This window comes from Strongylocentrotus purpuratus, unplaced genomic scaffold (assembly GCF_000002235.5).
Source record: "Strongylocentrotus purpuratus isolate Spur 01 unplaced genomic scaffold, Spur_5.0 spur5_contig_105, whole genome shotgun sequence".
NCBI lineage: Eukaryota > Metazoa > Echinodermata > Echinoidea > Camarodonta > Strongylocentrotidae > Strongylocentrotus > Strongylocentrotus purpuratus.
Window position 1 is genome coordinate 19,595 of NW_022144751.1, and position 24,540 is coordinate 44,134.

General features: G+C 47.3%; 2 protein-coding genes, 2 non-coding genes and 7 pseudogenes across 4 annotated transcripts; all 11 read right to left on the reverse strand.

Moving 5' to 3' along the window:
- Nucleotides 1-3,443: 3,443 nt before the first annotated feature.
- Nucleotides 3,444-3,655, reverse strand: LOC115917782 (annotated as a pseudogene).
- An 830-nt stretch (nt 3,656-4,485) lies between these two features.
- Nucleotides 4,486-6,583, reverse strand: LOC115924961 (annotated as a pseudogene).
- LOC115920919 lies at nt 4,838-5,216 on the reverse strand (annotated as a pseudogene).
- Nucleotides 6,584-7,366: 783 nt separating the features above from the next.
- Nucleotides 7,367-7,746, reverse strand: LOC115923457 (annotated as a pseudogene).
- A 781-nt stretch (nt 7,747-8,527) lies between these two features.
- LOC115923690 lies at nt 8,528-8,895 on the reverse strand (annotated as a pseudogene).
- A 719-nt stretch (nt 8,896-9,614) lies between these two features.
- LOC115923105 lies at nt 9,615-11,026 on the reverse strand (annotated as a pseudogene).
- A 495-nt stretch (nt 11,027-11,521) lies between these two features.
- LOC115917788 lies at nt 11,522-11,714 on the reverse strand. Its single transcript, XR_004065064.1, has one exon. It is a non-coding gene; the product is annotated as a U2 spliceosomal RNA (small nuclear RNA).
- A 7,489-nt stretch (nt 11,715-19,203) lies between these two features.
- LOC115924307 (histone H2A) lies at nt 19,204-19,581 on the reverse strand. The gene has a single exon (XM_030986608.1). It carries the CDS (start codon nt 19,579-19,581, stop codon nt 19,204-19,206), a length of 378 nt encoding a protein of 125 aa, XP_030842468.1.
- Nucleotides 19,582-20,366: 785 nt separating this feature from the next.
- LOC115924613 (histone H2B) lies at nt 20,367-20,735 on the reverse strand. Its single transcript, XM_030987461.1, has one exon. It carries the CDS (start codon nt 20,733-20,735, stop codon nt 20,367-20,369), a length of 369 nt encoding a protein of 122 aa, XP_030843321.1.
- Nucleotides 20,736-21,453: 718 nt separating this feature from the next.
- LOC115924047 lies at nt 21,454-22,876 on the reverse strand (annotated as a pseudogene).
- Nucleotides 22,877-23,374: 498 nt separating this feature from the next.
- Nucleotides 23,375-23,567, reverse strand: LOC115917787. Its single transcript, XR_004064995.1, has one exon. It is a non-coding gene; the product is annotated as a U2 spliceosomal RNA (small nuclear RNA).
- Nucleotides 23,568-24,540: the final 973 nt, after the last annotated feature.

Sequence of the window (24,540 nt, forward strand, 5' to 3'; positions counted from 1 at the left end):
ACCCCGCACAGCAGCGTCGAGTTCACTAGACAAAAGAGGAACTTCAAGATTATTAATATTCTCTTCGGAAAGAGTATCAGAGATCTGATCTAAAAAGAAGGATTGGAAACTGTCAACAGTTTCATCCCTCGAGAACAAAGAAGCATAAAATTCTTTATAATATCTACAATTTCTGAGGGCGAAGAAGAGACAGTCCCGTCAGGGCGCTTAACTGAAGAGATAGAAGAAGCTTTTTTATGATTAAAATCTGTCTTGAAGAACTGGTGGAGGGGTGCTCTCCCTCATTCAGACGATGGATGCGGGATCGCACCCTCGCTCCTTCGGCTAAAAATCATCTAATTCAGAAAGAGAAAGTTTAACTTTGTTATATTCAGCAAGAAGGTTCTCATCCTTGCTCCTTGGTTCAGAAGGGAAGTGATCCGCTCAAGATAAGAAAGAAGACGATCTTTCTCCTTTTTTCTGGTCTGAGAAAGACGGCAAGAGTGGGCTATAATTAAATGTTTGCTACGAAGCTTCACATCCTCCCACCATCCAACTCGTTATCAAAACCTTCTTTGAGCGTTCGCCACCCTAAATAGGCTGTCCTAAAAGCTTCTTGAAAGATCACATCTGTTAAAATGGAATTATTACATCCAATATCCTCTTCCCTCTTAGGAGAGAGGAAGGTTAAAGTAAAAACAACACCATCATGTCTGAGAAGTAGACAGGCACATGCGAAATGGTAATAAACTTCAAGGAATTAGTATATAAAATCGGTCCAGCCGACTGCGAATGGTATTTGAGGCATTTCTCCAAGTAAAATATCTATCATCAGGATAGGTGGTCCTCCAAGGATCCATCAGATTAAAATCATCACACATTGAACGAAGTTCTGGTGACCGATGTCGCAGGTGACACGAAGATGCTACCTATTCTGTCCAGAGCAGAATTAGTACACAATTAAAATCACCCGCAAGAGAATGGACAATTCCCAGTAAAGTACGTGGAAGATTATTGAAAAAATTCTTTTTATGAAGAGGGTCATTAGGAGCATAGACTGAAATCAGTCTAAAGCGACCACCTGACCCATCTAAAAAACAGCTAGCAATTCTCCCTTGCAAATCACTTTTAAAAAGCTGACAGTTTAAAAGAAGAACGTGGATTTAAAAGAATGGCAGTGCCACAAGAAGAAGAAGTACCGTAACTGGCTAACAATGTCCCCTTCCACTCCGATTTCCAGAGTTGCAGATCTTCGGGGCCAGTTATATGGCACTCCTGCAAAAAACAACGTCATAATCAGACAAGGTGAAAAACTGGTGGCGCTTGTGAAATTCACGCATGCCATTTACATTAAGGGTAAAAATAGTAATCATTAGTTAAAAAGGAAGAGCCTGGAGAAATGCCATTTAATTAAGGGAAAAATTATATAATTTCTTGAAGAACCCGCTGTTTTCAAGATGGCGTCAGCAGCGTGTCTCCGGCAAATGTGCCGGCTCCACCTGCCTGGCGTATATGCTTTGAATTGCACCAGGGACACTTAAGTTGAGTAAGGGTGGGTGTCCTTGTGCACCGATGAGGCATGTCTGACTAGGCCAGACCATGCGGGACAGGTTAAAAGAACAGGACGAAACTTTACATCTTGCTGGCTTGCTGATTCCAGGGAGATTCAGCGAGCTAATATGTTTTGTACATTTTTCTCTGTCTTCAACAGGGTCCACTCCATCGACCTCGGTGGCGGTGGAATCGCCCTCGGACTCGACATCCGACGAGTCAGATGACGAGCCAGAGGAGAGGAGGAGGAGTAGGAAGAACAGAAGAAGATACTGCTTTTTTCCCTTTTGGTTTTACCTGATCTTGCTCCATTGACGAGTCGCTGGAGCCAAAGAGGTCCGAAGCAGAAGGAGCGGGTTTTTTGCTGGCAGGAGCGTCCGGCGGTGATCGGGTCCGCTTTGCAGGAACCCTTTCTCTTCCGAACGACTCGAAACCCGTCGTCCTGGGCAGGGGCTACCACTTGTCTACAGTGTTCCTGTCACATACGAGGGAGGGTGGACCATTTGTGCCCTTACAAAGGGCGCACTCGAGAACTCTGAAAGATTCAGGAAGAAGAGAACTTTACATGAAAAACAAACAATGCTAGAGTGAAAAAGGCCCGGACATTTCCTTACACTTGGGACATTCTTTGGCTGGAATTGTTGTTTCATCCCGCCTCACTCACGCTAAGTCTCTCCCCTGCTGGCTGTGGTGGAGGAGGAGGAGGTGGAGCCGTAGTTGATTTACTCCATCCTCTCTCCGGTTGTACTTTTCTGGCGAAGGATTTGGGGCAGGCCCGAAAGCCATGCCCTCTCCTCCTCGCAGATGGTGCATTTTGTACTGTTTGGGCACTCATTTGCCACTGGCCGACCTGCAAGCATTTATAGCACTTTATGTTATTGCAATCTCGGGCATAGTCCTTGTTGGCCACAACGGGCACAAGTTCGGACTTGCCCGGGATAGGAAATCCAGGCATTACGATCCCCTATCCTAATTACTGTTGGAATGGCGGAGGTCACCTTCATCCTGTACTGCCTGGTACCATTAAATACAGTGGGTTGTCCCCATACGTGGTGAATCTCCCTGCGAGAACTTGGCCAACTTGCCTAGGTGTTCTAACAATGCTGTCATGGATGCCATACTGACATAATGACTGTAACAATGACAATGTCATTAAACTTGGTGACAGTGGCACCCATCTATGTCTGCTACTTTAGGATAAATCCTTGCATACCGGGCAGTCTTAAAAACAACTTCAATTTATTCCCTTGTAAGGGCTGCATCGCCGACAAGGTTGAGCTGCCTCGATGCCTATTCCTTGAACTTGTCAAAGACCCGACTTCGCTGACGTAACATCTTCAAACCTAACCTCCAAGGCCTTGTCTTTATGCCAGACGTCGGCCATGGTGATTCGAAAATACTCTCTTCTATTGAAAATGGAAAAACAGAGAAAAATATAGGCGTCAGTCACAGCTGCTGACTGACGAAAGAAGTAACAAAAAATGGGCCGGCTATCTGCACGGGGAAAGGACGTTATGTATATACAATGAATATGGGGCGTAGCTACTCGCTACTACTATAAAATTTACCCAAAAAAAAATGCTCCCTGAGCTACCTGCTCAGGAAAGAAGTAAAGGGAGTAATATACAGAATGGGGGCTACTGGAACTATATATATATCTGAGCAACTTGCTCAGATGGGACGGAAATATACAAAAAAGAAAGCTATACTACGGTCCACAAACAAAATGCCTATAGACTACTATATAGAATTACACGGGGCTACGCACTGCCACGCCCCCCGTAAAGCTAAGGTATGGGAGCCGCACGCTGCTACGGCTCCGAACAAAAGACCAGAACAAAAGAGAACTACAATAAAAGAAGGTGCTGTCGTGTGGCGTACTCCGCACACACGAGGCAGCAAAAAATGGAACTAAAAACCCTTCAAATGTCTCTCAAAATGCAAAATATGAAAAAATAAAGATGACTACAATAATCTATGTTCACTTATCTAACAGTTGTGTAGGTTTGGTCACAGGTGGGACCTCCACTCTCCAGTTTTTGAAGATAGATCACGGAGCTGCAAAAAGGCGTTCTGGAAGAACAGATACTAACACATGATCTTAGCCAAAAGGCCGAGAAGCGATAACGATTAATATTAAACAATAGCGCGGAAAGGGATTATTCGTCTTGAAATACTGTTTGCTATTGTTCTTCTTATTATTTATTTTTGCCTTTTTTGTTTCCTGGTGTGAAAACAAAAAAAAGACTCCTGCGCGTCCACCGCAACTCAACGAAACCCGGGGAAGAGAGATGAGCAAGAAATCTCCGGCTTTCTCAGATTAACAGAGACATATACATTCTTAAAAATATTTCTATCATGCATTTTCATACACCTCGATCATATTTCACCAAAAATCTTGTTGAAAAAATTAATCCAGACAAAAAAATGGGATCAATGCATCAGTGAGCGAGAGCGTCGGCACTAAATGCCGTACGTACGATGTACCGGGACAAGCATATCAATAGATGGCGCCCTTCAACACTCCCGGTCATCGCGCCTCGGCGTTTCCCATCTGGGTATTTCTCAGGCCCTGCCAATGGGTCCCACATTAGGGGCGGGGAAATACTTCAGTTTGTCAGTAAGCTCCGTGGCCGAGTGGTTAGAGAGCACATGTAGAAAGTAATCGACCGTGGGTTCGAGTCCCAGCCTGCCGCTTTCCTTTAATTGCTTGGTTATTGTTTTGTTTTGTTATTTTTTCACTTACTTATTTCCCCTTTTTTGTATAATTACTATTTTATTTCATTGATTTATTGTTTATTCGTCATGAAGTTATAAGAAGAAAATTCGAAAAAAAGAAAACATTCGTCATACCGTTTTCATTTGCGCTTATAATACTTATGTATCAATATCAATGCGGGCCCGCGGGAGTTAATTGAAGAGAGAAGAAAGAAAAGAAACAACGGGAAACAAATGTCAACGCCCATTATTTGTCCATTTTGTAACCTTTGGTGAATAAGTCATTCACATTCTACATGAGGCAACATTTAAGACAATACATATACATACATGTATGGCTAATGTACTCAGCCGGCCGCCGTCACATACGCAGTGCGTAAAATTTTGCATAATGCTTAAGTTAAGGACACAGTGGGAATTCTATCTGGAACAGTGTTCTATTGTTTATAAAAAAAATTAGAGAAATTGATTTCGGCTATGAGTGAAGGTAGAGGTGGAGTTAGACAGGCAGCGACAAATCTCTTTTTTGAAGGTTGTGTGGCTCTGAAAAGAGCCTTGGGTTTGTGGATGCAAAGTAAGTTCTTTTTCTTTACTTTGACACTTTGGCGGTCTTCTTGGGCAGAAGAACTTGCTGGATGTTGGGAAGGACACCACCCTGCGCGATGGTAACTCCGCTCATCAACTTGTTCAACTCCTCGTCGTTGCGTATAGCAAGCTGCAGATGGCGGGGATTAATTCTCGTCTTCTTGTTGTCTCGTGCAGCGTTTCCGGCCAGTTCCAAGATCTCCGCGGTAAGGTACTCCATCACTGCCGCAAGGTAGACCGGTGCACCGGCACCGACACGCTGGGCGTAGTTGCCCTTACGCAGAAATCTGTGAACACGACCCACGGGGAACTGGAGTCCCGCCCTGGAGGACCTGCTCTTGGCCTTGCTTCTAGCTTTGGCCGCTCTTTTCTCGCCCAGTCATCTTGACAGTATAGTGACAGAAGATGAATGTACTCTGCAGTAAAGGTGGTGTGTAATGAACCCACTTGGAAAACACGACACTAGTTATAGCGTTCTGGTGGATTGGCTGAAGCGTGCCAAGTAGCCAATCACGCGACACGGGCGTGCCCTCGCACGGTTGGGTGCACCGCATCCATTTTGGACGCGGGGGACGAGGGAACAAAAAATTACAACTGTGTCATCGTCGTTCAAAGTAATGGAATCACTAGATAAACACAGAACAGAAACATTCAACATTCTTACCTCCCTTTTAAGAACGTTTTATTGTTATATCCGCCGAAGAAGTCCCATGATCTTTCGACCACCTCCGCACAATGGCAGTGATTCGTTGCTCTCACGCGGCGGTTTAAAACTGGCCTCGGTTTTCTTGCTAGATATTTGTAACATCCCACAGACGAAATCCTAATTTATTTTTAATAGTAACCCACTCAACAAAATGCAAGCACTCGTCCGGAGATTGAAAGAATGACCTTGACAAAGGCTGTGGCATAAATTAAATTATGTGTTTACGACGACGACAAGACTCAGGGATTAACTTTAATCGCATTACCTCCCCTCTTCTACGAAGGGTAAAAGAATATTAAAAAAAAAGAGAGAGAGAGTGAAAGGGACACAACAGAATAAAAAAAAAGGTTAGTTTAAAACCTAAGAAATGGGCTGATCGGGCGAACTGAGCTGACTGGCAAATCTCTTTTTGGAAACTGTGTTGGCTCTGAAAAAGAGCCGTTTGGTTTTTGAAGCCTTCAAAATTTCTATTTTGAAGCCGTGTACTTGGTGACGGGACGGCCTTGGTGCCTTCGCTGACTGCATGCTTAGCAAGCTCCCCGTGGAAGAAGTAGGCGTACTGCTGTCTGCACTTCACGGCTTGTGATGGTGGACTTCTTGTTGTAAGAGAGCGAGGCGAGAAAGATTCGCGTGGCGATGCGCTCAAACACGTCGTTGACAAAGCTGTTCATGATGCTCATTGCCTTGCTCGAGATTCCGGTGTCGGGGACAGTTCTCACTTGTAGATAGATGCCGTAGCTCTTCTTGCGACGCCGGTGCCTCTTTTTGTTTGCGCTACCGGACCCTTAGTTTTCCGGCCTTCTTCTGCCTTTTCGCTAACTTTGGGAGCCAATGGAGGACTTGGAATCTCCGGCTCGTGAGATTAATGAGAGACAGCACGTCTTGGCCGGCTTTCTATTGTGCACAGCTTACATTCTGACCACCCATGCATGTTGACATTTCCCGCCAAGTGACCGCTTAATCCCATGCGTGAAGAAAGCGGTATGCGTGCATAGTTATACAATGCACGCACAAGCAGATGGCGCCCTTCACACTCCCGGTCATCGCGCCTCGGCGTTTCCCATCTGGGTATTTCTCAGGCCCTGCCAATGGGTCCCACATTAGGGGCGGGGAAATACTTCAGTTTGTCAGTAAGCTCCGTGGCCGAGTGGTTAGAGAGCACATGTAGAAAGTAATAGATCGTGGGTTCGAGTCCCAGCCTGCCGCTTTCCTTTAATTGCTTGGTTATTGTTTTGTTTTGTTATTTTTTCACTTACTTATTTCCCCTTTTTGTAATAATTACTATTTTATTTCATTGATTTATTGTTTATTTCGTCATGAGTTATAAGAAGAAAATTCGAAAGAAAAGAAAACATTCGTCATACCGTTTTCATTTGCGCTTATAATACTTATGTATCAATATCAATGCGGTCCCGCGGGGAGTTAATTGAAGAGAGAAAGAAAGAAAAGAAACAAACGGGAAACAATGTCAACGCACCATTATTTGTCCATTTTTGTAACCTTTGGTGAATAAGTCATTCACATTCTACATGAGGCAACATTTAAGACAATACATATACATACATGTATGGCTAATGTACTCAGCCGGCCGGCCGGTCACATACGCAGTGCGTAAAATTTTGCATAATGCTTAAGTTAAAGGACACAGTGGGAATTCTATCTGGAACAGTGTTCTATTGTTTATAAAAAAAATTAGAGAAATTGATTTCGGCTATGAGTGAAGGTAGAGGTGGAGTTAGACAGGCAGCGACAAATCTCTTTTTTGAAGGTTGTGGTGGCTCTGAAAAGAGCCTTTTGGGTTTGTGGATGCAAAGTAAGTTCTTTTCTTTACTTTGACACTTTGGCGGTCTTCTTGGGCAGAAGAACTTGCTGGATGTGGTGGAAGGACACCACCCTGCGCGATGGTAACTCCGCTCATCAACTTGTTCAACTCCTCGTCGTTGCGTATAGCAAGCTGCAGATGGCGGGGATTAATTCTCGTCTTCTTGTTGTCTCGTGCAGCGTTTCCGGCCAGTTCCAAGATCTCCGCGGTAAGGTACTCCATCACTGCCGCAAGGTAGAACCGGTGCACCGGCACCGACACGCTGGGCGTAGTTGCCCTTACGCAGAAATCTGTGAACACGACCCACGGGGAACTGGAGTCCCGCCCTGGAGGACCTGCTCTTGGCCTTGCTTCTTGCTTTGCCGCTCTTTCCTCGCCCAGTCATCTTGACAGTATAGTGACAGAAGATGAATGTACTCTGCAGTAAAGGTGGTGTGTGAATGAACCCACTTGGAAAACACGACACTAGTTATAGCGTTCTGGTGGATTGGCTGAAGCGTGCCAGTAGCCAATCACGCGACACGGGCGTGCCCGTCGCACGGTTGGGTGCACCGCATCCATTTTGGACGCGGGGACGAGGGAACAAAAAATTACAACTGTGTCATCGTCGTTCAAAGTAATGGAATCACTAGATAAAACACAGAAACATGCAACATTCTTACCTCCATTTTAAGACGTTTTATTGTTATTCCGCCGAAGAAGTCCCATGATCTTTCGACCAGCCTCCGCACAATGGCAGTGATTCGTTGCTCTCACGCGGCGGTTAAAACTGGCCTCGGTTTCTTGCTAGATATTTGTAACATCCCACAGACGAAATCCTAATTTATTTTTTATAGTAACCCACTCAACAAAATGCAAGCACTCGTCCGGAGATTGAAAGAAATGACCAATTGACAAAGGCTGTGGCATAAATTAAATTATGTTTTACGACGACGACAAGACTCAGGGATTAACTTTAATCGCATTACCTCCCCTCGCCTCACGAAGGGTAAAAGAATATTAAAAAAAAGAGAGAGAGTGAAAGGGACACAACAGAATAAAAAAAGTTAGTTGTTGTAAAACCTAAGAAATGGGCTGATCGGGCGAACTGAGCTGACTGGCAAATCTCTTTTTGGAAACTGTGTTGGCTCTGAAAAGAGCCGTTTGGTTTTGAAGCCTTCAAATTTCTATTTTGAAGTCGTGTACTTGGTGACGGCCTTGGTGCCTTCGCTGACTGCATGCTTAGCAAGCTCCCCGGGAAGAAGTAGGCGTACTGCTGTCTGCACTTCACGGCTTGTGATGGTGGACTTCTTGTTGTAGAGAGCGAGGCGAGAAGATTCGCTGGCGATGCGCTCAAACACGTCGTTGACAAAGCTGTTCATGATGCTCATTGCCTTGCTCGAGATTCGGTGTCGGGGTGCACCTGTTTCATCACTTTGTAGATGTAGATGCCGTAGCTCTCCTTGCGACGCCGGTGCCTCTTTTTGTTTGCGCTAACCGGACCCTTAGTATTTCCGGCCTTCTTCTGACCTTTTCCGCTAACTTTGGGAGCCATATTGGAGGACTTGGAATGTATCGGATCGTGAGATCGAATGAAAGACCAGCACGTCTTGGCCGGCTTTTATTGTGCACAGCTTGGATTCTGACCACCCATGCATCGTCCACTTTCCCGCCAGTGACCGCTTACCCATGCGTGAAGAAAGCGGTATGCGTGCATAGTTTATACAATGCACGCACGGCACGACCCCCCCCCCCCCCTCCCCGGCAAGGGTATTTTTAGCCTTTTTCTCAGACTGACACGTGTATAAGTGTCCTTCTTAAATATTATTGTCTACTGAATTTCTGGGAAATAATAAAGTCATCTCCAGCGGAGGGCGAATTAATATGTCGTAGTGCACCAATACTTCTTTAAATGTTTTTTCCCCCTTATGCACCATCCATTTATAATGAATCATACAATGTAACGCAAAACCGACGAAAATAAGAGAACGAGTACCTGTAATTGTCAAAACAGATAGGAAATATATATCATTATTACCATGCCCATAACAATTCAATTTTGCCTGGAACACGTTTCGGATGAGGCATACGTATAGAACCCAAAAGTGGAATGTATTTGGACAGAATATCAACAATAATAATTCGGAAAAAAATCAACGGCCCTTTATTCTTTATTTGAAGGAAAACTCAGGGATTGGACTTAATCTCTCTTTGAAGAAGTAGTGGCTCTGAAAAGAGCCGTTAGTTTTATTTCTTTTTGCGCACACAACGTGCTCAAGCTCGTTCACCCCCGAATCGGCGGGCCAACTGGATGTCCTTGGGCATGATGGTGACCCTCTTGGCGTGAATGGCGCACAGGTTGGTGTCTTCGAAGAGGCCGACGAGGTAAGCTTCGCTCGCTTCTTGCAATGCCATGACGGCAGAACTCTGGAATCGCAGTTCAGTTTTGAAATCCTGTGCATTTCACGCACAAGTCTCTGGAATGGCAGCTTTCGGATCAGCAGTTCGGTGCTCTTCTGGTAGCGGCGAATCTCACGGAGGGCGACGGTTCCCGGTCGGTACCGATGGGGTTTCTTGACACCGCCAGTCGCCGGTGCGCTCTTGCGGGCCGCCTTGGTGGCCAACTGCTTCCTGGGGGCTTTCCCCCGGTGCTCTTTCTTGCCGTCTGCTTGGTGCGCGCCATGGTCAAGGGTATGGTTTGATGAACGGTGATCACAACTGAGTGCAGATTGAGCGAACGGACCCCGCCTCTTAAGGCCGGCGCATAGCATCCTAGGTTGGAAGCCTAACAATGGGCTATCTTCCGATTGGTGCTTCGGGGGCCAAGCGGAGACGCTTCAGTGATCACGATTTCCGTACGTTGAAAAGTAGTAGACGTTAAATTTCAATCGAAAATGCTGCTTTTCCGAGCCTATAGTATTATGAGCCCTCGGCAACAGAATCCATTTGGGATCGTTGAGACTACAATATTTCTCCCACCCCCTACTTGGGATTAATTGAACCCCAATAAACACCCCCTCCCCCACCCCTAAAAGAAAAGTGACAAACATACGGATTTCCCTGGCTGCTGTTTATGTTTGTTTTGTAATAAAGACAATAATCACACACACCCATTCGCGAACAAAATGTCACGGATCCCTCTATAACGTTCCCCGCTATATCCTGAGACGAGCACCCAGTAATTATTACTTAATCGACTTTGACAAAAAATGGAGACCAGACATGTTTTTACAGTGGAAATAGGGAGGGGAAAAAAACTCTAAGAACACACATGACAAGGACAAGTGAAATCGAGTAAAATCAAGATTCAATCTCTTTTTTGAAATAGTGGTGGCTCTGAAAAGAGCCGTTCGGTTTGATTTTTGGATATGGTGTCTAGCCGCCGAAGCCGTACAGCGTGCGTCCCTGTCTCTTCAGCGCATACACCACGTCCATTGCAGTGACAGTCTCCTCTTGGCGTGCTCGCAGTAGGTGACTGCATCGCGGATAACGTTCTCCAGGAAAACCTTGAGGACTCCGCGGGTTTCTTCGTAGATGAGCCCGGAGATACGCTTGACTCCTCCGCGGCGGGCCAGCCGACGAATGGCTGGTTTAGTGATTCCCTGGATGTTATCTCGGAGAACCTTGCGGTGTCGCTTGGCACCCCCTTTGCCTAGTCCCTTTCCTCCTTTGCCACGGCCAGACATGTTTGTGTCTCTCAGTCGGTGTAGATGATTCAATGGCCATCCCAGCCCGGCGAGGCAACTTATAGGACATGCGCGGACGCGATATGAGCATGCGAAGCCATCAACTGTTACGGCGCCCTCTGGCGACCAATCGTGGCAGGAGCACTCATCCTGGGAAACAAACAAATCAGAAGCAAAACAAGGGGGAAAAAGGGATAACAAATAAGAAAAGGAAGAAGATGCCTAGAAACATATTGCAACGAGACTCAAACAATACATTTATAACCAGACACAGAGGGGTCGTGGCCAAGCCTTTTTTTTTTTTTTTTTTTTTTTACACCTTGAACGGAAATCAATGGAAACGCCAACATCATAATTTAACAAGACTTTACACACTTACTAATATTTACCGTAATTCAATGTGAAAGCCCTGTCACCAAAACGTCAAAAGAAAACGAACCTTAACGACGGGCACCGTAGTCAGAACCTGTTTTTGTATTAATTGATGTTCCCCGAAGGGAGTGGGCCGAATCCCGGATGTACTGCTATACCGGGCCAACCCGTGGCCGGGACGAGGCAAGCCTCTATTCCACGGCCCAAATCCAAAAATCAGTTTAATATACTGGCTGTTCAATGAACAGCGTTTCAGATATTAAGCTGAAAAGAACAGATACTAATTTTTTGGTTTCGGGATCCTCCTAAAGAAGATCCCAGGATAGGGTAGTCACACTACACTTAGTAAGTGAGGCTACGAGCCTCCCTACCCTTTTACCTACTATCAAGAACAAACAGACACTTGACAAAGACAAGACATGCAGTCTGTGTAGCCACGCTACCCACGCATTACCATGGTAGGGTACGACCCTAACTGACTGGCAGGAAAATATACAAACAGAAAACTATACCATGAAACTTCCGGACTCAACAACGCTCATGCGAGCAAACATGCACTAAAAAGGACCTAAAGGGTCCTAACCAACAGAGCGAAAACGCTCACAGGTCCGACCTAAGGAACCGAAACGGTCCTTAAACAACAAAAGCCAGCAAAAAGCCAAGCTTAGTAAAAAAGGCCTAAGGGGCCCCAAAACCAGGAGCAAAGAACTCCCACAAAAAGGGGACCTAAAGGGTCCCAAAAAACAAGGAGCAAAAGGCTCCCACAAAAAAGGACCTAAGGGGCCCGAGATAAACAAGGAGCGAAAGTCTCAAGGCTGTAATAGTGCAAAAAAACAAAATCACAACCTAAAGACAAGTTGGTCGTCTCTGATGAAACATACCGCTCCCCGCACGCACCAGATGGTGCGGAACTTGCCCGGTCCAGCCGGACGAAGTCTAAACGAATGCGGTTCTTGACCGCAGCCTTGACACGGTGAAGCACGTGGTCGGCATCCGGCCGTGAGCCATCATACAATGTCTCACAGCGCGAACACCAAACCAACCACTTCACCGTGCTAATCAAATACCAGACCAGAAGAGAGTCTGGCCTGGTCTCTAGCCCTGACCCATACAAAACGCAGGAGCGGGTCAGGGAAAAATAGCGGGCTAGGGCTTTACCACCAATGTGTTCGACCCATGCCCACAAATGTAAACAAAAGGGCAGTCCCAGAAAACGTGGCCCAGTGACTCGGGAGCGGCACAGCCAACCCGAGGACACTGGCCGTCACCAATGCCCCAATGGCCTAAACGTTGGGAAGTTTTCAAGGCCCCCCATATCACCCTCCAATTCAAGTCGCGCAAGCGGTTACTCAAATTGGAGGAGTGACACAATTTAAAAAGATGAAGAAAATCATCGCACCTAACCGCCGGACACTGGACCGGCTGCTGACCTGACAACAGGTCATACAGTTGTCGGACCGTAATTGGCCCCCAGTCAATATCCGGCGAAATTGTAGATACAAGCAGGACCAGCCTGCAAAAATGGCGATAAAACCCAGTGGGTTGGAGGGCGTGTGGGGTATCATTCCTCCAGATGTTACGGGGGAGAACCCCAAGGAGTGACGAGGCCGCCCAGTACAGAGAAAAAAATCTCCAAGGAGGACCATCGTCACTCAACAAAACCCTAAACCCACTGACAAAGAAAGCGTCACATTTGTGACGAATATTGGTGACCCCAAGGCCACCATTAGCTAAAGTCTGGACAAGGACTGACCTTTTTACAAGTTCAGTCTTGCCAGACCAAATAAACGAAAAAATGGCCCGGTTAATAACCCTCTCTACCGAAACCGGCAGAGGATAAACCGGGGCCAAGAAAAACAACGGAGTTAAAATCAAGGTGTTGACCAGCAACACCTTGCCTAAAAGAGAGAGCATCCTCCCTTTCCACATGTCCAAAGTGGACTGCAGATTGGGGATCCGCTCTCTCCAATTCATAGGGCCCATGTCCCCACCGCCAACCCAGACACCGTTGATTTTAATCGGGTCTCTGGTCCACTGGATAGGGACCTCGTCGGGAAGGCAGTCGGCCATGAGCCAAAAACCAAGCCTTTCGACTTGGCAAAGTTAAGGCGAGACCCGCTCGCACGAGAAAATGCATCGATGATGCCAAACAACCGCCTCACCGATCTGAAATCCCGAACTATGCAGGTTGTATCGTCTGCGTACTGCAGAACCCTGCATTCGAGGCCACTGGCCCCAGGGATTGTCAGACCGGCAAGACGGCTATCTTTAATGACAGTCTGAGCAAAAGGCTCGATAAAAAGCACGTATAAAAGAGGGGAGAGGGGGCAACCCTGCCTCACTCCCCTCGTGACTAAAAAGGGTTCTGAAAGAGAACCATTAGTTAAAACGGCACTGGATATGTTTGTGTACAACAGCTCTATCCAGTGCCTAAAATTAGGTCCAAAACCAAAACGGTCGAGGACTTTAAAAAGAAAATCCCAATTGACCCTGTCAAAGGCCTTCTGCTGGTCTAGGGAAATAACAAGGCAGTCAAGGTTCTTCCCATCCACGAATGCTACCAGATCCCGAAGGAGTCTGATATTATCATGGATGGACCTCCCCTTGACGCCACAAGTTTGAAACTGACCGACAATGTCGGGCAACACCCGACCAAGGCGGAGGCACAAGGCCTTCGACAGGATCTTGTAGTCAACATTGAGAAGGGATATAGGACGCTTGTTCCTAGGATCAAGCGGATCCCCACCCTTCTCTAAAAGTGTGATGATTCCCAATCGCTGGGAATCACCTAGACTATTTAAAGAAAAGGCACAACGGAAGACCCCGAGAAGGTCGGGACCGACCAAATCCCAGAACTTCACGTAGAATTCCTTGGGCAGGCCGTCCCCACCAGGAGTCTTACCGTTGGCCATACTACGTAGAGCCACATCGAGCTCAGGCAGCCCAAGTGGGCTGTCCAAGTCAATGCGGCTAGCTTCGTCCAAAACATTGGACAGAGAGTCCAGAAACGGAGACTGCGATTCAACCTCCACAGGCTCGGCCGAAAACAAATCGAGATAAAAATCTCTATAAACTGTCGAGATTTCTTCCGGAGAGGAAACAATGTCCCCTCCAGGACTATAAACGGAAGAAATAGTTTTCTTCCGAGCCTGAGAGGTCTCGAGCTGGTAAAAATACCTGGACGGCTTCTCCCCTTCCTCGAGGTCACGAACCCGCGCGCGGATCCGAGCCCCCTCCGCTTCAAAGTCGTCCAGTTTAGCAAGCTCGTTTCTAATTTCCTCGTGCCGAGCAAGAACCTCAGGGTTACATTGCCCGGAATTGAGGGCGGAAACGACTGAGCGCAGGGCAGCCACAAGTGACTCCCTGCGCCGTCGTCTATTTCTTACCAACCGGCAAGAAAAGGAAATAATAAATCGCTTAATGCGGGACTTGACGTCCTCCCACCAGAGGAGTTCGTTTCCGTACCCCTCCTTGAGAGTCCGCCAGCCCGCATAAGCCTTTCTGAAATCCGTTTGAAAGCCAGCGTCGGCCAGGACGGAAACATTACATTTCCAAAAACCCCGACCGGCGCCGGCAATCTCCGGGAAATTAAATTTCAAATCAACACAGTCATGGTCACTGAAATAGCATGGCGAATGCCCGCAAGACACGACACCCACCGAACTGGATGTGTAAATACGATCCAGCCGGCTAGTGATCGTGTTTGCCGCATTTCGCCATGTAAAAGAATGCGTGGACGGGTTGAAAGACCGCCAGCAGTCCTTAAAAGAAAAGTCGGAAATGAGGTGACCGAGCTCCGCGGCGCCGATCCCACAAGATGTGGAATCTGAACCACGGCGGTCAAGCTCTAAATCCAGGACACAGTTGAAGTCTCCTGTTAAAATAACAGGACAACTACCCGTCAAGAAAAAACAACTCCGTGAAGAAGAGACGACGCGACCTGGGGTCAGTCGGGGCATAAACTGTGCACAATCGCACACCCTTTCCTCCCCCCGGACCGCGCAAAATTCCAGAAACGATCCTTCCATCAGAATCGATGGAAAGATCAGAAAATTCAAAAGGACTTTTGGCAGGCAGAAGGATGACGGTCCCGCAGGAAGAAGATGTGCCAAAACTGGCAAAAATCTTCCCCCTCCACTCCGCCTGCCAAGAAACTAAATCGTCATTGCCAGAAATATGACACTCCTGAAGACAGGAAATATCATACTCCCGACAAAGACTAAAAACGCGTCTCCTCTTCACGGGGTCACGCATTCCATTGACGTTCAATGAAAGCAAATTGACCATGGTGTGCTGAAGTGAACATATTACTCGGGTGGATCACCTTTCGGTTTACCACCCGAGTCTAGAGTGGCAGCGGGGGGAGAACTACTGTCCCCCACCCGCTTGTCCGTATCCGGGCCCTGGGGCTCGGACCGGCTAGTTTTGTGTGTCCCCCGAAGGTGTTGTGCGGGGGACAGCACTAGTTTTGGATGAGCTTGTAGGCTCATCCACTTTCATCTCAGACTCAGATGAGTCTGAGAGACATTTCCCCGAGATTTTTTGGGGACTGCACCCGAAGAGGGAGAATCGGAGCCAGAAGAGGGATGACGAGCCCTCTTCTTCATCTTCCTCTTCCCTCTAACGGGTAAAAAAACCCACCGCCCTATCTATTGCAGCCGCCTGGCAGTCAATGGCGTCGCAAGACACCACGGGCTTGGTGTTAATACCCGTGCAGTCTGCGCAGCCGGCCACATGAAAGGGCATAGCCCTCGAAATCCCACGGTCGCAATGGAAACATTCCCACGCGACCGGAGACTTCAGAGGGCCTATCTGCCTCGAGCATTGAATGCACGATGCTCGAGGCAATTCAAAATTCGATGACTCGGAACTCTCCGAGTCTGACAAATCAGACCCGGGAGTTACAGCTGGGTTGGACTTCTCCGCCGCCGCCACGTCCAAAACGGGCGTGGACTCGGGGGAAGACGGAGAAGACTCCAACCCACTAGATTTGGCAGGAGAGGATTCCGCTCCAACAGATGGTACCGGAGCAGACTTCCCCTGCACTACTACATCAGCCCACCGTTTGGTGGGCTGAACTTTCCTGGCGAAGGATTTGGGACACAGCTTAAAGCCATGCCCCTCCTCCTCGCACAAAGTACAAACCACCCTGTTGGGGCATTCCCCAGAAGGGTGGCCTACAAGCAAACATTTGTAGCACCTTACGGTACTACATTTGTTTGCCGAGTGTGTCGGGTCCCCGCACCGGGCGCACGTCCGGGTTTGGCCGGAGTGGCCGACCCAGGCGTTGCGGTTCCCAATGCGGAGAACCGACGGTATAGATTTGACACCCGACATTAAGTACTGTCGGGTGCCAGTGAATACGGCAGGTTCCTCAGGGTAGGTTTGGAATCTTCCCTTGTGGACCCTGCCGTACCTAGACAAGATGGACCGGACGACATTGTCGTCCACGTCCATCTCAACGTACTTGACAGTGACCAGCTTCAGGCCGAATGATGAAACACGGCAACCTGGAAGCCGGTCTAAAACTGGCTCAAACTTTCGAGCTAGTGCGACCGATTTGAACGTCATGTCAAATCGGCCGCCAGGTAGAGGTTGCAAGGCCTCAAGGTGATTGGCCGGGATAATCCCGACCCCCTTGAGGGCCTTGAACACATCACTTGACGTCTCCTTGCCCCCAAAACTAAGTTCGAGGGCTCGGAGACGCCTGGCTTCGCTACCGTTTGACGGCATGCTAAGCCGAGAAAGAAAAAAGGAAAGGAAAAATCCGACTTGGATTTCTTTCACAAAAATAAAAAATACCGTTACAAGCTTGTAACGGTATTGACTATATTAAATATATACAACGAAGAGTGAGTCACAACTGCTGACTCACTCAACAAGAAGATAAATCACAGGTAGCAACTGCCTACCTGTGATAAGAAAGAAAATGAACGCGGAGGCCAGGCCCCGCAGACCCGAAATTCCCCACCGGTGTAGTGCAGAGAACCCCGAGCCTACAGGCCCGCAATACCCGCGCTACGGCTCGCTCCCCGCTGCCGACCCACCACCTAGTGTAACGGCGGTAGTCGGCTGCGTAACGGGTCACAAGCCGCAGCACAAGCACACGGGTCCCAACCCCGCAAACACTAAGAAAGGAAAAATTCCCCCACAAAGGACTTCACGGGGCTATGCACACGCACAGCCCCACCCAAATGAATAGGGCCGTGCACGCTGCCACGGCCTAAACAAAGAAACACGTAGAAACGAATGGGCCGTGCACGCTGCCACGGCCCAAACAATAGACGTGTACAAATGAATAGGCTGGCGTGTACAGCACTGCGTACACAGCCAGCAACGAAAAACCAAAACGAAAAACACCCAAAATATCACCAAAAATGAAACAAAAATCTGTAAAAACTAGACTACTTGTCTATAACTAAGACAAACGTAGAAAAACCGTAAGATCTAAAACTCGACAACAACGATCTAAAACAATAATCGATACACGACAAAGGACGAGTATTCTCTGAAAAGAAGACTACGACATGACGAGATGGCGTTGACTGTCGAAATAAGAACGATACTGATCTTAGCCAAAAGGCCGCGAAGAAGATAACATATATATTAAAAAATATGATCTTAGCGGCCGAGAAGCGTAGATTAATTTGCTTATTCGCTTGAATCTGTTTGCTATTGTTCTTCTTATTATTTATTTTTGCCTTTTTTTGTTTCCTGGTGTGAAAACAAAAAAAGACTCCTGCGCGTCCACCGCAACTCAACGAAACCCGGGGAGAGAGAGATGAGCAAGAAATCTCCGGCTTTCTCAGATTAACAGAGACATATACATTCTTAAAATATTTCTATCATGCATTTTCATACACCTCGATCATATTTCACCAAAATCTTGTTGAAAAAATTAATCCAGACAAAAAATGGGATCAATGCATCAGTGAGCGAGAGCGTCGGCACTAAATGCCGTACGTACGATGTACCGGGACAAGCATATCAATAGATGGCGCCCTTCAACACTCCCGGTCATCGCGCCTCGGCGTTTCCCATCTGGGTTTTTCTCAGGCCCTGCCAATGGGTCCCACATTAGGGGCGGGGAAATACTTCAGTTTGTCAGTAAGCTCCGTGGCCGAGTGGTTAGAGAGCACATGTAGAAAGTAATCGACCGTGGGTTCGAGTCCCAGCCTGCCGCTTTCCTTTAATTGCTTGGTTATTGTTTTGTTTTGTTATTTTTTCACTTACTTATTTCCCCTTTTTGTAATAATTACTATTTTATTTCATTGATTTATTGTTTATTTCGTCATGAAGTTATAAGAAGAAAATTCGAAAGAAAAGAAAACATTCGTCATACCGTTTTCATTTGCGCTTATAATACTTATGTATCAATATCAATGCGGTCCCGCGGGGAGTTAATTGAAGAGAGAAAGAAAGAAAAGAAACAACGGGAAACAAATGTCAACGCACCATTATTTGTCCATTTTTGTAACCTTTGGTGAATAAGTCATTCACATTCTACATGAGGCAACATTTAAGACAATACATATACATACATGTATGGCTAATGTACTCAGCCGGCCGGCCGGTCACATACGCAGTGCGTAAAATTTTGCATAATGCTTAAGTTAAAGGACACAGTGGGAATTCTATCTGGAACAGTGTTCTATTGTTTATAAAAAAAATTAGAGAAATTGATTTCGGCTATGAGTGAAGGTAGAGGTGGAGTTAGACAGGCAGCGACAAATCTCTTTTTTGAAGGTTGTGGTGGCTCTGAAAAGAGCCTTTTGGGTTTGTGGATGCAAAGTAAGTTCTTTTCTTTACTTTGACACTTTGGCGGTCTTCTTGGGCAGAAGAACTTGCTGGATGTTGGGAAGGACACCACCCTGCGCGATGGTAACTCCGCTCATCAACTTGTTCAACTCCTCGTCGTTGCGTATAGCAAGCTGCAGATGGCGGGGATTAATTCTCGTCTTCTTGTTGTCTCGTGCAGCGTTTCCGGCCAGTTCCAAGATCTCCGCGGTAAGGTACTCCATCACTGCCGCAAGGTAGACCGGTGCACCGGCACCGACACGCTGGGCGTAGTTGCCCTTACGCAGAAATCTGTGAACACGACCCACGGGGAACTGGAGTCCCGCCCTGGAGGACCTGCTCTTGGCCTTGCTTCTAGCTTTGCCGCTCTTTCCTCGCCCAGTCATCTTGACAGTATAGTGACAGAAGATGAATGTACTCTGCAGTAAAGGTGGTGTGTGAATGAACCCACTTGGAAAACACGACACTAGTTATAGCGTTCTGGTGGATTGGCTGAAGCGTGCCAAGTAGCCAATCACGCGACACGGGCGTGCCCGTCGCACGGTTGGGTGCACCGCATCCATTTTGGACGCGGGGGACGAGGGAACAAAAAATTACAACTGTGTCATCGTCGTTCAAAGTAATGGAATCACTAGATAAAACACAGAAACATGCAACATTCTTACCTCCATTTTAAGACGTTTTATTGTTATTCCGCCGAAGAAGTCCCATGATCTTTCGACCAGCCTCCGCACAATGGCAGTGATTCGTTGCTCTCACGCGGCGGTTAAAACTGGCCTCGGTTTCTTGCTAGATATTTGTAACATCCCACAGACGAAATCCTAATTTATTTTTTAATAGTAACCCACTCAACAAAATGCAAGCACTCGTCCGGAGATTGAAAGAAATGACCAATTGACAAAGGCTGTGGCATAAATTAAATTATGTGTTTACGACGACGACAAGACTCAGGGATTAACTTTAATCGCATTACCTCCCCTCGCCTCACGAAGGGTAAAAGAATATTAAAAAAAAAGAGAGAGAGTGAAAGGGACACAACAGAATAAAAAAAGGTTAGTTGTAAAACCTAAGAAATGGGCTGATCGGGCGAACTGAGCTGACTGGCAAATCTCTTTTTGGAAACTGTGTTGGCTCTGAAAAGAGCCGTTTGGTTTTGAAGCCTTCAAAATTTCTATTTTGAAGTCGTGTACTTGGTGACGGCCTTGGTGCCTTCGCTGACTGCATGCTTAGCAAGCTCCCCGGGAAGAAGTAGGCGTACTGCTGTCTGCACTTCACGGCTTGTGATGGTGGACTTCTTGTTGTAGAGAGCGAGGCGAGAAGATTCGCTGGCGATGCGCTCAAACACGTCGTTGACAAAGCTGTTCATGATGCTCATTGCCTTGCTCGAGATTCCGGTGTCGGGGTGCACCTGTTTCATCACTTTGTAGATGTAGATGCCGTAGCTCTCCTTGCGACGCCGGTGCCTCTTTTTGTTTGCGCTAACCGGACCCTTAGTATTTCCGGCCTTCTTCTGACCTTTTCCGCTAACTTTGGGAGCCATATTGGAGGACTTGGAATGTATCGGATCGTGAGATCGAATGAAAGACCAGCACGTCTTGGCCGGCTTTTATTGTGCACAGCTTGGATTCTGACCACCCATGCATCGTCCACTTTCCCGCCAGTGACCGCTTACCCATGCGTGAAGAAAGCGGTATGCGTGCATAGTTATACAATGCACGCACACGCACGACCCCCCCCCCCCCTCCCCGGCAAGGGTATTTTTAGCCTTTTTCTCAGACTGACACGTGTATAAGTGTCCTTCTTAAATATTATTGTCTACTGAATTTCTGGGAAATAATAAAGTCATCTCCAGCGGAGGGCGAATTAATATGTCGTAGTGCACCAATACTTCTTTAAATGTTGTTTCCCCCTTATGCACCATCCATTTATAATGAATCATACAATGTAACGCAAAACCGACGAAAATAAGAGAACGAGTACCTGTAATTGTCAAAACAGATAGGAAATATATATCATTATTACCATGCCCATAACAATTCAATTTTGCCTGGAACACGTTTCGGATGAGGCATACGTATAGAACTCAAAAGTGGAATGTATTTGGACAGAATATCAACAATAATAATTCGGAAAAAAATCAACGGCCCTTTATTCTTTATTTGAAGGAAAACTCAGGGATTGGACTTAATCTCTCTTTGAAGAAGTAGTGGCTCTGAAAAGAGCCGTTAGTTTTATTTCTTTTTGCGCACACAACGTGCTCAAGCTCGTTCACCCCGAATTCGGCGGGCCAACTGGATGTCCTTGGGCATGATGGTGACCCTCTTGGCGTGAATGGCGCACAGGTTGGTGTCTTCGAAGAGGCCGACGAGGTAAGCTTCGCTCGCTGCACTGCTGCTCGTGCATGCGCATGACGGCAGAACTCTGGAATCGCAGTTCAGTTTTGAAATCCTGTGCAATTTCACGCACAAGTCTCTGGAATGGCAGCTTTCGGATCAGCAGTTCGGTGCTCTTCTGGTAGCGGCGAATCTCACGGAGGGCGACGGTTCCCGGTCGGTACCGATGGGGTTTCTTGACACCGCCAGTCGCCGGTGCGCTCTTGCGGGCCGCCTTGGTGGCCAACTGCTTCCTGGGGGCTTTCCCCCCGGTGCTCTTTCTTGCCGTCTGCTTGGTGCGCGCCATGGTCAAGGGTATGGTTTGATGAACGGTGATCACAACTGAGTGCAGATTGAGCGAACGGACCCCGCCTCTTAAGGCCGGCGCATAGCATCCTAGGTTGGAAGCCTAACAATGGGCTATCTTCCGATTGGGTGCTTCGGGGCCAAGCGGAGACGCTTCAGTGATCACGATTTCCGTACGTTGAAAAAGTATAGACGTTAAATTTCAATCGAAAATGCTGCTTTTCCGAGCCTATAGTATTATGAGCCCTCGGCAACAGAATCCATTTGGGATCGTTGAGACTACAATATTTCTCCCACCCCCTACTTGGGATTAATTGAACCCCAATAAACACCCCCTCCCCCACCCCTAAAAGAAAAGTGACAAACATACGGATTTCCCTGGCTGCTGTTTATGTTTGTTTTGTAATAAAGACAATAATCACACACACCCATTCGCGAACAAAATGTCACGGATCCCTCTATACGTTCCCCGCTATATCCTGAGACGAGCACCCAGTAATTATTACTTAATCGACTTTGACAAAAAATGGAGACCAGACATGTTTTACAGTGGAAATAGGGAGGGGAAAGAAACTCTAAGAACACACATGACAAGGACAAGTGAAATCGAGTAAAATCAAGATTCAATCTCTTTTTTGAAATAGTGGTGGCTCTGAAAAGAGCCGTTCGGTTTGATTTTTGGATATGGTGTCTAGCCGCCGAAGCCGTACAGCGTGCGTCCCTGTCTCTTCAGCGCATACACCACGTCCATTGCAGTGACAGTCTTCCTCTTGGCGTGCTCGCAGTAGGTGACTGCATCGCGGATAACGTTCTCCAGGAAAACCTTGAGGACTCCGCGGGTTTCTTCGTAGATGAGCCCGGAGATACGCTTGACTCCTCCGCGGCGGGCCAGCCGACGAATGGCTGGTTTAGTGATTCCCTGGATGTTATCTCGGAGAACCTTGCGGTGTCGCTTGGCACCCCCTTTGCCTAGTCCCTTTCCTCCTTTGCCACGGCCAGACATGTTTGTGTCTCCTCAGTCGGTTGTAGATGATTCAATGGCCATCGCCCCGGCGAGGCAACTTATAGGACATGCGCGGACGCGATATGAGCATGCGAAGCCATCAACTGTTACGGCGCGCGCCCTCTGGCGACCAATCGTGGCAGAGCACTCATCCTGGGAAACAAACAAATCAGAAGCAAAACAAGGGGGAAAAGGGATAACAAATAAGAAAAGGAAGAAGATGCCTAGAAACATATTGCAACGAGACTCAACAATACATTTATAACCAGACACAGAGGGGTCGTGGCCAAGCCTTTTTTTTTTTTTTTTTTTTTTTTTACACCTTGAACGGAAATCAATGGAAACGCCAACATCATAATTTAACAAGACTTTACACACTTACTAATATTTACCGTAATTCAATGTGAAAGCCCTGTCACCAAAACGTCAAAAGAAACGAACCTTTAACGACGGGGCACCGTAGTCAGAACCTGTTTTTGTATTAATTGATGTTCCCCGAAGGAGTGGGCCGAATCCCGGATGTACTGCTATACCGGGCCAACCCGTGGCCGGGACGAGGCAAGCCTCTATTCCACGGCCCAAATCCAAAAATCAGTTTAATATACTGGCTGTTCAATGAACAGCGTTTCAGATATTAAGCTGAAAAGAACAGATACTAATTTTTTGGTTTCGGGATCCTCCTAAAGAAGATCCCAGGATAGGGTAGTCACACTACACCTTAGTAAGTGAGGCTACGAGCCTCCCTACCTTTTACCTAACTATCAAGAACAAACAGACACTTGACAAAGACAAGACATGCAGTCTGTAGCCACGCTACCCACGCATTACCATGGTAGGGTACGACCCTAACTGACTGGCAGGAAATATACAACAGAAAACTATACCATGAAACTTCCGGACTCAACAACGCTCATGCGAGCAAACATGCACTAAAAAGACCTAAAGGGTCCTAACCAACAGAGCGAAAACGCTCACAGGTCCGACCTAAGGAACCGAAACGGTCCTTAAACAACAAAAGCCAGCAAAAAGCCAAGCTTAGTAAAAAAGGCCTAAGGGGCCCAAAACCAGGAGCAAAAGACTCCCCAAAAAGGGGACCTAAAGGGTCCCAAAAAACAAGGAGCAAAGGCTCCCACCAAAAAGGACCTAAGGGCCCCGAGATAAACAGAGCGAAAGTCTTAAGGCTGTAATAGTGCAAAAAACAAAATCACAACCTAAAGACAGTTGGTCGTCTCTGATGAAACATACCGCTCCCCGCACGCACCAGATGGTGCGGACTTGGCCCGTCCAGCCGGACGAAGTCTAACGAATGCGGTTCTTGACCGCAGCCTTGACACGGTGAAGCACGTGGTCGGCATCCGGCCGTGAGCCATCATACAATGTCTCACAGCGCGAACACCAAACCAACCACTTCACCGTGCTAATCAAATACCAGACCAGAAGAGAGTCTGGCCTGGTCTCCAGCCCTGACCCATACAAAACGCAGGAGCGGGTCAGGGAAAAAACGGGCTAGGGCTTTACCACCAATGTGTTTCGACCCATGCCCACAAAATGTAAACAAAAGGGCATTCCCAGAAAACGTGGCCCAGTGACTCGGGAGCGGCACAGCCAACCCGAGGACACTGGCCGTCACCAATGCCCCAATGGCCTAAACGTTGGGAAGTTTT

What these genes read in the sequence shown, in the direction of transcription:
- LOC115924307 (XM_030986608.1), bottom strand. Translation starts at nt 19,581, where the DNA reads ATGACTGGGCGAGGAAAGAGCGGCAAAGCTAGAAGCAAGGCCAAGAGC.
- LOC115924613 (XM_030987461.1), bottom strand. Translation starts at nt 20,735, where the DNA reads ATGGCTCCCAAAGTTAGCGGAAAAGGTCAGAAGAAGGCCGGAAATACT.